At 42.4% G+C, this 17,379-nt stretch overlaps 1 protein-coding gene across 1 annotated transcript in view; it reads left to right on the top strand.

Moving 5' to 3' along the window:
• LOC121280028 (hydrocephalus-inducing protein-like) overlaps nucleotides 1–17,379 on the top strand; it is a 478,228-nt gene that overhangs the window by 385,964 nt on the left and 74,885 nt on the right. The window contains exons 18-21 of the mRNA XM_041191656.1: nucleotides 1,078–1,242; nucleotides 6,613–6,764; nucleotides 8,219–8,462; nucleotides 13,085–13,237. Coding sequence (XP_041047590.1) covers nucleotides 1,078–1,242; nucleotides 6,613–6,764; nucleotides 8,219–8,462; nucleotides 13,085–13,237 — 714 coding nt within the window. The remainder of the gene's footprint in view (nucleotides 1–1,077; nucleotides 1,243–6,612; nucleotides 6,765–8,218; nucleotides 8,463–13,084; nucleotides 13,238–17,379) is intronic.

Genomic DNA, 17,379 nt, shown 5'->3' with positions numbered 1-17,379 from the left:
TTTGGGGGCTGAGTGCTATGAATAAATTTGTGTTGGCCTACTGTTTTTAATGATCTGCTCCGACATTGATGTTATGGGAATGGACCTTTGATATCAACCAGAACCTGTCTCCTCTTTCTGCTCATGCCCAGCAAAACAATTTACTTAAGTCCCCTCCAGCAAAATAATTGATCTTTGCTGCCCACATTCTGTTTTATATATGATTGCATTAAAAATGGAACAGAATTTACCTGTTTCAGGAAATAGTTTAGAGAAACTTGCTAGTCATGGACAAGATAAAGCAGAATCCACTTTGTGTTTAAACATGTTCAACTTGGGGGTCAACTTGGGACCTAGACTTGAATTCAACCCAACTTGATGGAATGAAATTCTCCTGTGTTTACTAGCTGTAAGGAATGATTGTGGACAATTCTTGCACTATCATGCACAAAGCATGCCAGAATTGAAAGTCTTATTCAGAACGACCACTCTTGGGAATGCCTGCATGTTATTTGAAGGAGTTCTATTCCCAGCTCTCAGATTCCTCACCTGGCTGAGCAAGAGTTCACCTAAAGCAGTCACCAAAAGAGACTGCTTCTTTGCTTTGTAGCATTTTTTAATTTTAATTCATCCATGGGATGTTGGGGTTTATTGCCCATTTCTAGTTGCCCCTGAGAAGGTGGGGAGGTGAGTTGCCTTCTTGAACTACTGAAGTTCATGTGGTATTGATACTTCCACAGTGCTGGTAGGGACAATGTTGAAGGGTTTTGACTAGTCATGATGAAAGAACAGCAACGATTTATGCCAAAGTCGAGATGGTATGTGACTTTGTATGGAACTTCGAGATGATGGCGTTCCCATCTACCTGCTGCCCTTGTTCTTTTAGATGGCGGAGGGTATAGCATTGGGAAATACTGTTGAAGAAGCATTGGCAAGTTGCTGCAGTGCATCTTGTAGATGGTACACGTTGCTGCCACTGTGTATCTCATCACTCTGTATTAATATATTAGGTGGAACTGCCCTTGACGTAAAAACATCTGCACTCAATATGAATATTTAACTGCAACCTTTTTTTGTCTCTGCTGCTTCTTCCCTCAGGAGGTGGACGATCAGCTTGGTATACTTTATTCCAGTCCTGAGCCTTATGGAATTATTGACTCCTGTTCCACCGTGGAAATTCCTTTAATGGTGGAGGCACAGTATCTTGGAGAACTGAATACAGACATATATATTGCCTTATTTGGAAAAAGTCAATTTCCTCTTGTGAGTTTTTTTGGTATATGACAAATTTAAATGTGTTGCTGTAGAGTGGGTTATGGTCTACTCTTCTGTATCTGCCCACTGTCCAATAACTGTACGTATGTACACTCAGGATCACTCACGCTGGCACAGCCTTAAACCATGCAATAACAGCACATGGCTTTGCTAATGTTTATTGTGTTGGGCAAAAGTGCTGAATTCATAACTAAGGAGAAAAGTCAGAAAGCAAAGTTGGTTTGGAGCAAAGCAAGTGGAGGAAATCACATAACTTCAGTAAATGTTTTATAATTTAATCCTGTCCCTCTGTGGTACTGCCATCCAACGCCTTCCTCTGTATCGATGCTGCTTTAAATTTATGTCACATTTCTTTTTCCGTTCTCCCTCCTCTTGTGAGAATGCTGGCATCTCAGTTGAATGACTATTTTGTTGAACCTATACCTGTTGAATAATGGACAGGATTTTACTCACCTGCTCCCTGAGATTAAATGTTGCTCCCTGGCTGAGGTCATAGAAGGGAAATGGGTTTGAAACCCTCAGCTGTATGTTGCTCAATGCTATAGCACTTGGTGTATTCACCCACTAAGCCAAAGGGAGAACCAAATAAATTAATGCAAATTTAAAGTAACGTTACAAGAGAACAAGGCTGTCAAGGCCCACCGATCTCCCACATTAATGTTGAAAAACCTTGACTTAAGAAGTTTAATTGTGTTTTTTGTCCCATGGAGTTCCAATACACAGGTCTTTGTTGGTGGAAGGCTAAAATGATAGGGTGGCTAAAAACAAAACTAAAAACAATATGCACACAGGACCTTATAACAGGGTGTAGAGCAAAAGTAAGGAAATTTTGCTTTGCCTTTATAAATGACTGGTTAGGCCTCAGCTTGAGTATTGTGTCCAATTGTGGGCTCCACACTTTAGGAAGAATGTCAAAGCCTTGCGGTGGGTGCAGAGGAGATTTTCTAGAACTAATTTAAGGATGAGGGACTTTAGTTATGTGAAGAGACTGGAGAAGCTGGGACTGTCCTCCTTAGCACAGAGAAGGTTCTGGGAGATTTAACAGAAATGTTCAAAATGATGACTGGTTTTAATGAAGTAAATAAGGGGGAATTGTATCCACCAGCAGAAAGTCCAGTGACCAGAGGACACAGACTAAAGATAATTGGCAAAAGAACCAGATTGGAGATGATGAAAACATTTTTTATGCTGTTGAGTTGTTATGATTTGGTCCTGAAAAGAAGGTGGAAGTAGATTCCATAATAGCTTTCAGAAGGGATTTGCAAAATGAACAAAAAATTGTAGGGCTATGGAGAAAGAGCAGGGAATAAGACTAATTGGCTAGCTGTATGATAGCACTTCAAAGAACCAGCACAAACATGATGTGCCAAATGGTCTTCTGAACTGTTTGATTGTATGATCAATACTCTAGATTAGAAAGACAGCAGACTGGAGGCAACTGACATCAACCATAGGTTCAGTCATGCAGCCACCCTCATTATATTAGTAAGGCTTACTATCAACTTAAGTGGGTGAACTTTTCAAAGCTGCTGAAATCTGAAAGAGGGCCAAGGTTTGCACTGAGACTATTATTTTTCCCAGACTTAGGTTGTCAAATAAAGTTTCTGATTGATAATTTTCTAATTAGGACAACTTTATATTTGACAAAATAATGGAAGTAGAATGATTTCCTCTGTTCACAATGTAATATTGCCATTATAAATATATTGGGAAGATTTTCAGTTGCTTTTTTTGAGTGAGATTGTGAAAACGTTAATGAAATGCAGCTTGACAATTTCTCTAAAAATCATGACCAAAGGCAACTTTCCCACAAAATTTACACTTTGTAAAGACTTATTAATAGATTTGTGAGCTGCAAAGTCTGGAAATAGTGCAGATTAATAAATAGAATATCGGAATGGATTACTCAATTTATGAGTATCCTTTCCGGAGGCCCCATGACTCATTGGGGTGCTCATTGGTGGCAATGGTCGCTCCGGCAGCCCCGACACTGCTGCTGGAGTATTCACTCCTACAATTGCCAGGGCCTTCCTGCAATCACTACTTTTTTTTCTAGCCCTTTGAGGGCATCTCAATGTGGAGCCATCTTGTCTTTCCCCTTGAAGCCTCGGCAGTCTTGTGCTCTTGAGGTGCTGACTCTCTCATTGGGTGGTATTTCAGAGAGGCAGGCGCTATCCTTAATAGGATCGTGGTTCCGGCTGCTTAATTGGCTACTGCTGGAAGAATTGCTGCTGTGGCCCCACTGTTTGCTCATGCAGGTGCAGGGCCCACATTTGGCCCTGACATCAGAACTCATGGGGCAGAATTTTGCAGTCGGCGAGCAGGGGGGCGGGATGATGTCAGGCAGAACCCCTGACATCACCCCTCCGCATTTAAATTTTCAGAAAGGCGGGGTCACAGCAAAATCAGCTGCAGACCCTCCAACCTGTCAATGGCCAATTGAGGCAGTTGACAGGATCATTTAAACAATTAAAGGACCTGCCCGTCCAACCTTAAGGTTGGCAGGTCAGCCAGGAGCCCTGGCGGGCTTCTGAAAAAACATGAAACTTCATCCACCGGCGGGATGAGGTTTCATGCAGGGTTAGAAAAATTGTAATAAAGTTAGTGTAAATTATGAACATGTCCCATCTCATGTGTCATTGTCACATGAGGGGAACATGTTAGGGAATTTTTTTTTCTCTATTTTTAATCTTTTCCAAAATGGAAGTGATCTCTCTGAGGCTGCACTTTGCCTCAGGGAGGTGTGCGCTCTTTCCTGCATATGCGTGAAAGCGCACACTCCCGCTTTTGGGGAATCCCTCCCCCCTGCACAGGAAGCATTTAGCGCTTCCTGCCAGATGTCACATTGGGTGGACCTTAATTGGCCCGCCCACATAAAATGGCAGCGGGGCCCGCTTCTCCGGCGGGGATTGGCTCCCCGCCCACTGGAGATTGGGTCGGGCCCGCCCTCCCGGCAGGCAGAAAATCTGCCTATGGTATGCTGATAAAATCGCAGCAGTTAACTCTGGCCGGGATTTTCCATTCTCACCTGGGCAGGAATCGTCACGAGTGGGATGGAAAATTTGACGGACCAGCCAAAGTTCTATTGACTTTGGCAGGAATTTCCGGTCCTGCGGCGGACGGGACCAGAAAATCCCGGCCTCTGTTTCTGTCTGTATAAATGTTGCCTGACAGGCTGAATATTTCCAACATTTTCTGTTTTTGTTAGAGCCGTAAGTGTGGTTTGGCCAAATAAGAACCTCTGGGGGTTAAATTGAATAGCCCCTGATAATGGGTGAGTAGATTATGATACATGGTTAACCTATGCCCATTGATTGCAATGCAGGCAGCATACCAACTTTATGCTGCCTGCTATTTTCCATGCTCTCTAGCATCCAGCCTTCTTTAACTGTGATGTTCATTGTCAGTCAAAATGCGTGGTTAGGATCATTTAAAACTACAAATAAAAACATAAAATGTTGGAAATACTCAGTGGGTTTGGCAGATCTGTGGGGAGTGGAATAGAGGTAATAGCTCAATTTACCCAGCCCTGTGATGGCAGGCTTGGAGGTGCCAGGGCTCGGGAAATAGCAGAAAGCCATGTTGGAATGGCGCCCTGATATATTTCCACATTCCTGCCACTGGGAAGTTTCCCAGGCAATGGATCGGCTTCCTACTGATGGAGGCAGGTGGCCAATTTACATAAGTAAGGCCCCAATTAGGGAAGAATTTGCGGTACTGTCAGTGGAGCAGCCCTCTTGCCATGTGCAGAGGCCACCAGCTCCATGAAGTTAGCCTCTCTGTGGCACGCTGGGTTGCTCATTGGAGCCAGGGGCTATTGACCCAAAGAGGAGTTGCTGACAGGAAAGGCTGCACCCATGGCCCAAATGCTTCTATTGCAGGGGTGTCGCCTCTGATTCAAGGGGCCTACCAGTTTGGCTCCTCTGAAATTCTGATTGAAATTTTTCTTCTGAGGGCACCTGCATGTTGAGGTACCCTCGCAGTTCTCACCCTGTCTCAGCAGCGCCCAACTCTTCTGGTGAGGCTGCTGAGGCTTTGCCATAGCTCTAGAACTGTCGGCTCTTGACTCATTGTCACTGTCACCTTCACAGCCACTGGCAGTGCTGTATATGATGTGCTTTGAGGTTGCAGTTGCGGTTGCAGAAGGTGGCAAATTTCACTGACGTCATCTTACACATGGTTCCTCTCTGAGATTCAGGAAAGAGGGCTGATCCCTGAGCATCCTGGGTAGATATGGTCTCCTCCTGAGTGTCCTTCTCTCTGTCTCCACTTCCCCATCTTTTCCAGCAGCTTGTCTTGTAACCTCTGTTCATTCTTCAAAACATGCTGTATTTTAAGGGGAATGCCGACTGGTGCACTCATGTCTAGGAGCAACTGGTTTATGTAGAAGTCTTCATGTCAGCAAAAAATCTTTCAGCACTTGCCACATCCCGTAATCTTTAGCAACTATAGAAAGCACCAAACACTTGTAGAATCATAGAAAAGGTGAGAAGAAATTAACCAGCAATTAACTTCTAAGATTATTCCTTTAAATAACATTGGTGGGGGAGGCAGTACTGGTGGGGGCCCTTACTACTGTTGACCATGTGTTCCACTGCATGAGCTTAAGAGACACAAGTGGCCGTGAAGGTGACTGTGGCAATGAACTTTTATGCATCTGATCCTTCCAGACTTAAGTTAGAGATATTTGCCACATCTAACATTTCTCTGTCCACTGTTGTGGAAGGGAGGTCTTGAGACTCTTTTTTAAGAGAGCTGACTACAATTTTATTCATTGGCTGGAGTGTTGAACTCCAGAATGTCACTGTTGGTATCAAATCAGCCTTGCACGCTGATTGATGTCATGCTCTGCCTGCACTGGATATTTCTGATGGACATTCATTGCATGTGTGCACACGAACTGCAGATGCCTTTAGAAAATGTAAGGCCCAATGGGCCCGTAATGCCCAATAAAAGACAGCTGATGAGCCTCATTTCTTTCCCAATGGTTTGCAATTTAATTTAGTCTTCTACTGGTCACAAGAAATGCTCATTCCTTTGTACACTGGAGGAGGGAAACCTTGAACAGTCATAAAAACAGAAAAACCTAGAACCCTGCAATAAATCTCCCAGCATCTGAAAGAGCAAAAATTAGGATTTTTAGTTTAGGCCATCTATCAAGGAAATATTCTACTTCACATGTTGGTTTACCTTTTTTACTGACACCGATTAACCTGGTCTGTCTTATAAGGATTTTCTATTTTGTATTTCAAGTTTCCAGCATTTGCAGTTTTCTTATTCAGTGTTGGAACCATGCTGTGCTCTACTTGGTCTTAAAACATTTGTAGTAGATCATTTTCAACTTTGTTAAAATTGAAGGCAGAAGAATTCATTGCCCAGCATGAAATCAAGTACTTTAATGTCCTGGTTGCGACTTGCACTTTCTTTGCCTGGTTCCAGCATTTTTTTTATCAGTCTCGGTGCGTGGGCACCAATGACAAGATAATATTTACTGTCCATCTCAAGAAAAGGTATTGATGGTGGATCTTATTTCCGAACCACTGCTGTCCATGTGGTGATGGTGCTTCAAAATTCACCAAAGTGCTTGTTATTACCATAGTGAAGGCCTTCATAAACTGGCTAGTGTGACATCGATAGAGAGCATCAAACACTTTTAGAATCACATCAACAGCTAGACAAAATCAACCAGCAATTGGCTTCCAAGTAGTTGATGATTGCTTTAAACAACACTGGTGTTGGTAGGTGGGGATGGTGTAGGTTGGTTGTGGGAGGCCCTTTCTATTGTTGAACATGAGTTCCATATGTACATGTATAGTTTCAAAAAATAATTTTTTCAAAAGCATCCAGTGAGGGTGGAGAAAATAAATGTGTTTATGAAAAACAATCAAATCATGCCTAGCAAATGTATTGTAACTCTTTGAGGTTATAATTTTGTTGAGGATTAGATGAAAGGTACTATATTTCTTGACTTGAGAAAACAGTCTGCTGTTGGATAAGGAAGATATGGTGATAGTGAAAGTTATGGATTCATGAGGAAAGTCTAAATCACCAAAGAAAGTGACTACATAATAGAAAATGAAGAGTTATTAGCAATGGTATCAGTTTTAATCTGTTACCCAAGATTAGCAGAGGCCCGTGAATGCTTGAGAGCTAGTAATATTGGTTAATGATGTGATTAAACTGTTTACATAAGTCCAATCTTTCAGGTTTGTAGAAGTTACTAGGAAGCATAAGATGTTCAAAACCTTGGAGGACAGGGGCAATTTTGATCCTGAGACAGATATGTTTGGGGTGAAAAGTTAAAATTTAAAAATTTTTAAGCCCAAACCCAATTTGCCTTAAACCTGTTAAAATTAGCAGGACCTGATAAATCTATCCTTCTGGATTTCCTGACCACCACAAGTGCTTCCCTGCTCATAAAATCACCTCCTTGTAAATGCCAGGACCTGTGTTTCAAGTACTTTCCCATTTTATAATATTGAGGAAGGGGTGAAATATATATTTTAAAGTGCAGAGTGCCATGCTGGTCTCAAGCTATCCCAGGCTGATCTAACAACTGGCCAGAATTTCACAGCCCCCATCAGAGGGTTTGCAGGAAGAGGGCCCATAAAATTCCCCAGGCAGCCTTCCAGCCACCTTACCATCTGCCTTCAACTTGTCCTCAATTTTACAGGGGGTGGGCAAGGCTTAGGGTGTTCCACTTGCCCTCACCTTAATTGAGGCCCGAAGAACCCTGCCTGCCTGGCTGCAATTTTCAGCCTGGCAGAAGAAAATCAGGGATGTGTCCTGAAGCCCCAATGGTGACCCTGCTCAGGGTGAGAAAAGTAAGGGGATGCCTCAATCAGCCTCCCATCTCCCCATGGCTTCTCCCTCCTCATGCCCATGCCCTTCACCCCTTGCCCCCCACCCCCATCCTCACCTCTCTGTCATGAACCGATTGCCATCCAACCACCCTTCTCCCCAGGGGCTTCCCTCTCTTCTCCACCACAACACCAACCCCGTGCATCCCCCAGCACTTACCTGCACCCTGGCTCCGGGATTTCGACTCACAGGGCTATGTGTATTCTCAGCAGTGGCTTCAGATGGCATGGAGGCAGGACTTCCTCCTCATGTTGAGTGCAAGTCTTGCCTCCAGTCAATCATTGGCTGAGAGGCAGCTGGCATTGGCAGGGATGCGTTCCCTGCTGACTCATCAGGTGGTGAACCTGGTAACCTCACTGCAGATTAAATTCTGTCCCATAAGTGGGCTTCAGAGAAGAACAACTCAACTTAGTGGGCATAGTTTTACACCCTGCTGGTTTGCAGACTGGGGACCTTAAAATTTCTGGGGTGCCCTTCCCGCCGCACTCCGACCCACCCCACACCTGTCCTTAATTTTACATAGGCGCGGGCAAGGCCTAGGATGGCCTGCCCAACTTCACACCAACTGAGACCCTTAAGTAGTCAATTATGTGTCACTTAAGGGCTGCTTCCCATCCAGTTGCAATTTTTCATCCAGTGGGAGGAGTTTGGGTTGGGGGAGGAAGCCCAATAGCCAACCCTGCTTGGGCCTTGGGAGGGGGCACCTTTATCTCTATCACTAGTCCCTTCCCACAACAGGCTCCCCCAAAAAGGCCTCCCCCCCACCACCCCCCCCACGCTCGGTCTGATGTTCTCTCCTCAACTGATCTTGCCATCATGATCCCCGTCCACTTCTTTCCTCACCCTCCTTGCCTCCCCTCCGGTCACCTCCTCGAGACCCCGCACCTACCCGGTCCTTTGGCGGGCAGCTTTGAGATGGGATTCTTCCGAGTGAGGGGTGGAAGCCCCACCTCCTGCTAATTATTACTCCTCGGAGCGTTAGATGGCCGCAGGGCAGCCGGCATCAGTAGGAATGTATTCCCCACCGACTCTTCATGTGGTGAGATGGGAAACCCCAGTGTCTGAAAAATCCTGTCCGGTGGATCTTCATGAGAGTAAACATTCCACTTTCCTTTATATTTATGTACATGTCTTTTTCAGTATGGAATTGGGACCACTTTTCATAAGAAAAATATCTCTTCCCTAGACTTTCTTTCCTAATAAGTTCAAAGAAATCTTTGGAGACTGAGCAGATTAATGAAAGTGGCTATTTATTATTCATTTAACCTTTGATCTAAGTTACACTTGCTTTACCATATTCAACATGCCAACATTGAAGACTTTTCTTCTACCCATAGCCCTGAATTTTACCTTCGGCATGCAGGCGTGCGCCTGACATGTTGGAACAAAATATGATATGGCATGCAGGCGTGCGTCCCGATGTCATCGCGCACTTGCACGATATTTCATTTGGCAGGCACGTGCCGGAGTCGACTGCGCATTCGCTGATAATTGAAAGGTCTATTAAGGCCATTAAGGACCTAATTAACTTGAAATTTACGCTGTCCGTCCAACCTAATGGTTGACAGCAGGTGGAAAGACCAAGCAGCCTTTACGTTTTTTAGGAAACCTCATCCACGAGCTGGATGAGGTTTCCTAAAGCTAATACTAATTAAATAAAACCTTTATTTTGAAAATAAAAACATGTCCCATCTCATGTGACACAGTCACATGAGAGAACATGTTTCATTAAATTTTTAATGTCTTTATTTTTTTTAAATGCGCTTCAATCTCCCTGAAGCAGCTCCGTACCTAAGGGAAATTGAAGTGCTCTTTCGCGCGCATGAGCGAACTGTGCATCAGGCCCGCTCTCCCTCCTCCCCCGCCCGCACAGGTAGCGCTCAGTGCTACCACTCGTGATCCATGCAGGTCGGGCCTTAATTGACCTGCCCGCATGAAATTGCGGTGCACAGTCGGCTCCCCAACCACTCCCACCCACTCCCACCGAGCCCAACCAACAAGGGAAAAATTCAGACCATAATGTACTGATTAATCTACTTGCATAAAATTATTATTGTGCAGTGTTATTGTGCACCTGTTTACGACAGGTAAAAAATTCAATTCATTAAGAACTTTTAATATATTTCAAAATCTTCATAAAAACCTTACCTTTACATGCATTTCCTGTCTACAAAATCTTACTTCCTTTTCCATACTTCTGCTTCAGCTTTTCCATTACAAGTTCATGTAGTGATATTTATAATGGAAACTGCCCCTGCGAACTTGTTGAGTTGTAATTGCACAATATGGCTACTGATTGGAATTGTGGAGGGAACCTCTGAGTCTTCTCTCTTGGCTCTGACACCATTTTCCTTTTATTTCTAAGTTGACTTGCCTCCTTAGGTAAGTTAATATTTAATTTAATTTTAAACATTAAATGTTGTGGTTTTATCTTTATTTTATTAAAAGCCTTGTCTGTAATATTGGTTCTTGGTGTCATATTTTTGTGTCAACACGTTTCCATAATAAATGTCTATGCACGATTAAACTGTTTATATAAGTATATCATTACCAAGAAAATGCATAATGTAGACCAGGTTATACTGGATTTCTCCCATATAAATTGCTCAAAATATTTATTAAAAATGTTTCTCTAATAACGTTTGACCTGACGTTTCCTCCCTTAATAAATGAAATTTCTAATTTAAGGTAAGAATTTATACAAAATATTTCTTTAAGAAGAACTGGGTGGCATTGAGCTGCTCAGCCAGTGGTGGCTGCTGCTGTGCCCATGCACTTGATGGTCTCCCATCTTATACTTGGATGCCACAGTTCCCTAATTGCTTGCCGGGCAATTGTTTCAGGTCACAACGTTAGGTTACTTTGATTCTTTGACTCATTTTTAAGATACACTGTGCCCAAATTTTAATATTATTTATGCACTTTTAATAAGAACTTCTAACAGTTCCTAAAACTGCTTGCAAAATTGGCTCTTCTCTCATCTTTGTCTCACTCTTTTCTCTGCCTTCCTTCACTCTCCTCTTCCCCATCCTCTCCACATTGTATTCTCCTCTCTCCCCTCTCCTTATCCTCTCTCCCATTCTTCCTCTCCCTTTCCTCTCTCTCCCAGTACCTTCCTCTCTTCCCCTCTCCATCACTCCCTGTAACCCATTTTCTTCTCTGTAACTCACTGACTGATTTGTTATTATTTCTGTAGCTCACCACCTATAATCAGTTCTCCTTTCTCTAATTCTCTAATGCCTGTAATCTAATATCCTCATTGTCATGGCATATTACTGTTACTGCTTATGATCTATTATCCTATCTGTAAGACATGGTCTGTGATCTGTTACTCTCACTGTAACATTGTGTGATCCATTGTTTTCAGAATACATCATTACATGTAACCTGTTAATCTTGTTGTAATATACTACCTGTGATTTATTATCCTTTCTGTAACTGACTGCCTACAAACACTAATATCCAGTATAAGTCAGTTATAATTCTGTCATTTTACCTCCTTTTAATGTACTTTTTTACTGAATTACATAGGCAAAATATTCCCCCTGTTGTGGGGGGAAGTGCGGGAGTGGGTGCGAGCAGGCGGGTTCCCGATCAGCGCTCCTGGTTGGGGGCATGCTGCCATTTTACGTGGGCATACCAATTATGGTGTGATGTCCGCCAGGAAGCGCTATGCGCTCCCTGTGCGTGCGGAGGGGGGCATTCCCTCAGCTGGGAGTGTACTCTTTCGTGCATGCGCGCAAAATAGAGCACAGATCTCCCTGAGGCTAAGTGCTGCCTTAGGGAGATCGGCTCAGATTTTCAACTTTTAATAAAGTTTAAAAATTTTTGCTGCCATGTCCCCTCATGTGACACTGTCACATGAGTTGGGACATGTCCATAACTTTTATTTAAACCTTTCATTAAAGTTTAAATACCCTCATGAAACCTCATCCCGCCAGTGGATGAGGTTTCACGTTCCTTCACAAGCCCACCTGGGCTCCCGGCCTGTCTGCCAACCTTAAGGTTGGACAGGCAGGTCCATTAATGAGCTGAATTGGTTTTCTAATGGCCTCAATAGGCCATTGACAGGTCAGTGGGTGCGCATCTGACTTGGCTGTGCCCCTGCCGACCTGAAAATGGAAATGACGTGGGGTGACATCAGGAGTTCCACCCGATGTTACCCCATGTAATTTTATGCGTCAGCGAGCGGGCCTTGCCCCTGCTCGCCAACCAGAAGATCCTGCCCCATGTGTAGAGATTTAGTGGTAACTTGATTTTGGCATATATGAAATTGATTTTAATTAATCTGTTAATTTGTGGACTGGAATAGGAATAAAGGTCTATAAAATCTGCTATGTAAAAACCCAACTATTTCATTAATATTCTTCAAGACCCCGATGTCCCTGTCTGAACTGGTAGACCCTAGTCCCACACTATGTGGTTGACTCTTATCACACCCTGAAGTGGCCCCTACAGTCACTCAGTTGTAAAAATAATTGCTGGTGAGGTGAAGGTCCATAACCGCCTTCTATGAACAATAAATAATGATCAATAAATGCAATCTTGTCAACACTGCCCACACCCAAAGTCAATTTAAGGTAAGCTCACTATCTGTGACATGTAAATATGTGTCGAAATGTGATACGTGTTACGAAATTTCTTTACCCAAGGAATGGCAAAATTGTTGAAATCATTACCACGAGGAGTAGTTGAGACTATCACATAGATACATTAAAAGGGAAGCTAGGGAAGCTAAGTGATTTTGAAGGAAACAGAAGGAATGATGTTAGATGAAGTAAGTTGGGAGAAAGCACATGTGGAACATAAACATAGACCAGTTTGGCCGGATGTCCGGTCTCTATGTAACCCTGTACATGTGTTATCATCACTGGATCTACTAATTACAATTCATTGCCAGCCATTTATTATTATTTGCTACACAGAAAGTTATCTAGAAATATTATTTATTTTGTTTTTTTTTGACCAGGCAGTCCACATTTCTTGCATTGGCGAGGGGCCAGTGGTCCATCTCAGTTCTACAAAGATTGACTGGGGAAAGATCCAGGTTCTGACTGATGTCCCAAAGACCATCTGTTTGTCTAATGAGTCGCTTATCCCTGCCAGAGTCATGGCCAAAATGGTAGGTCGTTTGGAATAATTAAAAAGGAAATATGTTTAGTAAAGATGACTAATTGCTTCACATATGGGATTTATTGCACATCTGCCATTCCTTCAGCTTTTTGCCCCTTTTATAAATTTACCCCTCAGTATCTACTCTGTATGGTTTGATGGGAACTGTGCAGCAGCCAACATATTCTATTCAATATAATTCTTAGTTATCTTTTATGTTTCTTCAAAACAAGAACCAGATCTTAATAGCTACAACAGGTACACCTTCTTGATTCTCTGTCATTTACTTAAAAAACATTTTCCAAAGTCTCCCTCAAGACACTGTGGCTGCTCTTCCTTAGGATTACTAATTTAGTGCTGCTTAGGTTAATTTTATACTGTAGTTAAACTAAGGACTGAGTTGAAGTTGGCTCAATTCATTTGGTACATGAAGAGCTGGTAGACAAGACTTTTATCTTCGATAGACAAGATTCCACATAGGCCCAAAGTGGAAATTCTGTTTGGTGATCCACCTGTTATGTTTTGGTGCAGTAAGCCTGCATTGACATTTTAGTGTGAGGCTGAACTCATTGAATCAGGAATGAAGTACACAAATTGAGAACGTTTCTTCCATTGACTAATCCTAGACAGTTGCCGATTCCTCAGTGTCCCAGCAGTTTATGATGTTTCAGAGAACCGAGCTTTATATCTGTGCACTCATTTATTGGATTCTAAAAAGTTTCCGCATTTTTGTTGGTTTATTGTAAATTACCACTTGCACTAATACTGGCAGAAACGTGTTAAGAAACTTTTATAACTGCACAACTTTTTGTTTACCTTACTTTTTACAAATTCCTTATGCTGGGGTCCTACACACACCAAAACTAAGTTGAGACTGTTTGCAAGCATTTGATCTTGGGGCCCTTACAATGGCTGGACCAGAGACTTTTCTCCCATCTGAGCTCAACATAAATCCAGATTCTTGAGGTGTGCTAAATTACTGTGCCACTTTCTTCCCCATACTTGATTATCATTTCAATCGGTATCATTAAAAATCCATTAGGAGTCTTGAGGGGTAACAGAGAAAATGAGTACACAGAGGGTTACAGTATTACTGCTTCTGGTTTAACCTTCCTTTATACCAGGAGATAATTTGCATTTACTCTAATCATTATGAATAGCTGATGGCAATACTTATTAGCACAATCCTAAATTGGGAAAGGAGCCATTGGCCTGGATTTTCGCTTCCGAGTTGTTTATGGGGAGTCGGGAAATCACCCACCTCGCCATGCCTGGCTCAGGAGAAACTCACCCAAATGGTGGGATCGTCATTCTGGGGGTTGGGCGGGTATTGGGTGGAGTTAGACTCACCGCCCCCAGATGGAGATGGCTACCAGCTGCTGAGTTCCTAGCGAGCTTTTTAAAATGCCTGCCTCAGTTCTCTGGGACTTCGTCCTATTTGTTTTGTTAAATATTAGGCCCTTTGGCCCTTATATCTTACACCCCTTTACCCCCTCCACCCATTCATCATGCCCCATCCATGCCAATTCATGCTAACTCATGCCTCCCACCCTCCCCAATGGGCCCTTCATACCCTCCATGTCAACTTAATGCCAACTGATGCCACACACCCACCCTGTTAGCTGCTTGTAGCTCCCATGCCAACTTAATACCAGCCCATACCAACTCCCCAACACCACTTGCCCTTACCATGCCAACTCACCCAGTGTCCATCATGGGCAGTCCTAATGAGCCATGTTGAGATGAAACAAAATAAAGATTTAAATATCTATTTCAGCATTTTCTGTAGAAAAAAACTCCCAATCATGAAAGCACATTCAAATCATTTAAGTCCGTTCAAGTACTTAATCCCTTATAAAAATAGACTACCACTCATAACCCCAAATCAAAGAAAGGTAACCCTTTAATAACCTTTTTGAACTGTCAATCAAACTGTGAATTTAGGATCCCCTACTGAGATAATGATAAGCTGTGGAAAGCATTAATAATGACATACCAATAGCCCTTGTGGTAATGTCAGCAAACAGCTATTTTAACTGCTGGAACAGATTTTTTTCAACTTTAACTGACACAGGCAGCCTATTTTTAAATTTTTTAATGGACTGAGGATTTAAATAACTTGACAGCTTGAGTTTTTGTTTAACTTCTCACAGAGGCGTTTTTTAATTTTTAAAGTGCTGGGTGTTTAAATAAATTCACACTTTGACAGTTCTACAGACCTTAAGAGCTTTTCCGACTACTCCAAAAATTTGTAACTCCCACACTGTTGGTTAAAGCCCTTGATACAGCAAAAATGAGATCTGTTTGGACTCAGCACTGAGTTCAAATGGCCTTGCTGCGTTCGGGGCTTCCTCACATGTGAGTCACACCCCGCCCCTTTCCCTACTGGTGAAAATGGAATCTGTCGGAAATAGTGGCGGACTTCCAAACCAGTGTCCATCTGCCATTTTGCAGACTCTTTGTAGTCTCCATGACTCTACAAAAATCCGGGCTATATAGTCCACTATTCTGGTGCTAGAAAGGATACCAAACAATTCTATTAGATTATTCACAGTGCATAGACCATGATGGTACTTGGGACCTCAGGAAAGATATTACAGAACATTATGAAGCAAATCTCAAAAACAATATGTAGAAGTACCTAAAAGGAGTTGTGAAACAGCTCAATATAAATAATGAATGACTCTACAGGTAAATCTTTTGACTCTGCACCCTCAACAGGAAGCTGTGCCCAAAAGGAATGTGGCTTGGAGAATTTGCGCAAAATGTTATTGTCCTGTTTATAACCCATGCCTCCTTGAACCTCTCCAGTTGGGCAGTGGGATCGGTGAATTTATCTTTATTTCCTTTCTAAACAAGGCTGAGTTCTCCTGAGCGTATACCTGCCATTCAGTGGGTTTTCAGTCAGCTATGAATTGCATCCATATACACATTAACTACAGGCAGGGGCTGTCCAATTTTATTGATGCCCCGAGAAAGAGAATAGGGGTAAGATTAGCAATTGAGAATGGCAGAAGGCAGAAAGTGGGGTCCCATGAGGATTAGTTCTGGGAACACTATTATTCACAATTTATATTAACAATTTAGACTTTGGAATCAAAAATATAATTCATAATTTTGTGGATGTTATCAGATTGGATGGAATGATCAATACTAAGTGGACAGCAGCAAATTACAAGATGACAGTAATAAAATTGTTATCAACACAGTTCAGTGTGAAGTTTAACATAATTGTAAGAAAAATAAGGAGAAAAATATATGACTTGTAAAGTAAGAATCTAAATGGGGTAGAGGGACAAAGGGATCTGGGAGTACAAATACACAAATCACTAAGAGGTTTTAAGGCCACAAAAAATACAAACCAAGCAGTAGGGCTTATTTCTTGAGGGATAGAATTGAAAAGTAGAGAAGTTATGCTAAATTCATGTATAATTTGGTTAGGGCACATTTGCAATGCTGTTTATAGTTCTGGCTACCATATTATAAAAAGGACATAGAGACACTGGAGAGGGTGCGATAAAGATTTACTTGCATGATAGAAAAATACAAAGTTCTATCAGTCAGGCTGGGGGTTTCTTTTCAAACTGAAGGTTGAGCGTTAAAAGGGTTTTGTTAGAGTAGATACAGAGATGATGTTTTCACTTGTGGGGAAGAGCTAAAGTAGAAGTCATTGATATAAGACAGTCACCAATAAGTCAAATATAGAATACAGAAATATCTTTACCCGAAGAGTGATAAGAATGAAGAATGTGGAACTCGCTACCGCAGGAAGTGGTTGAGATGAATAGTGTAGATGTATTTAAGGGGAGGATCGATAAGCATATGAAGGAGAAAGGAGCAGTTGATTATGCTGTTAGAGTTAGATAAGGATTTGTGAGGTAACTCTATGAGGAGGCTTGAGTGGAGCATAAAGACCAACATGGTCTGGTTGGGTTGAAGGGCCTGTTTCTTTATATCCTTTGTAATTCTACATAAAAGGGGAAGAGTCTGGCTCTTTAGGTTTCATGGTGTCCCATGAGACTCCACAGCCAGTGATGTGTTTTTAAATTATAGTCACTTGTACCACTGTGAAACAAAGCTATATTTGTGGTGTCCCTGGGCAGGTTGTAAGCTGACCCCATGAGGTACTTGTGCAATCTGAAAGCTGATTCT

The sequence above is a fragment of the Carcharodon carcharias genome, chromosome 7, assembly GCF_017639515.1.
Source record: "Carcharodon carcharias isolate sCarCar2 chromosome 7, sCarCar2.pri, whole genome shotgun sequence".
In the NCBI taxonomy this organism is placed as follows: domain Eukaryota; kingdom Metazoa; phylum Chordata; class Chondrichthyes; order Lamniformes; family Lamnidae; genus Carcharodon; species Carcharodon carcharias.
The sequence above is the reverse complement of the archived record's forward strand: the minus strand, read 5'-3'. Positions and strand labels throughout refer to the sequence as shown.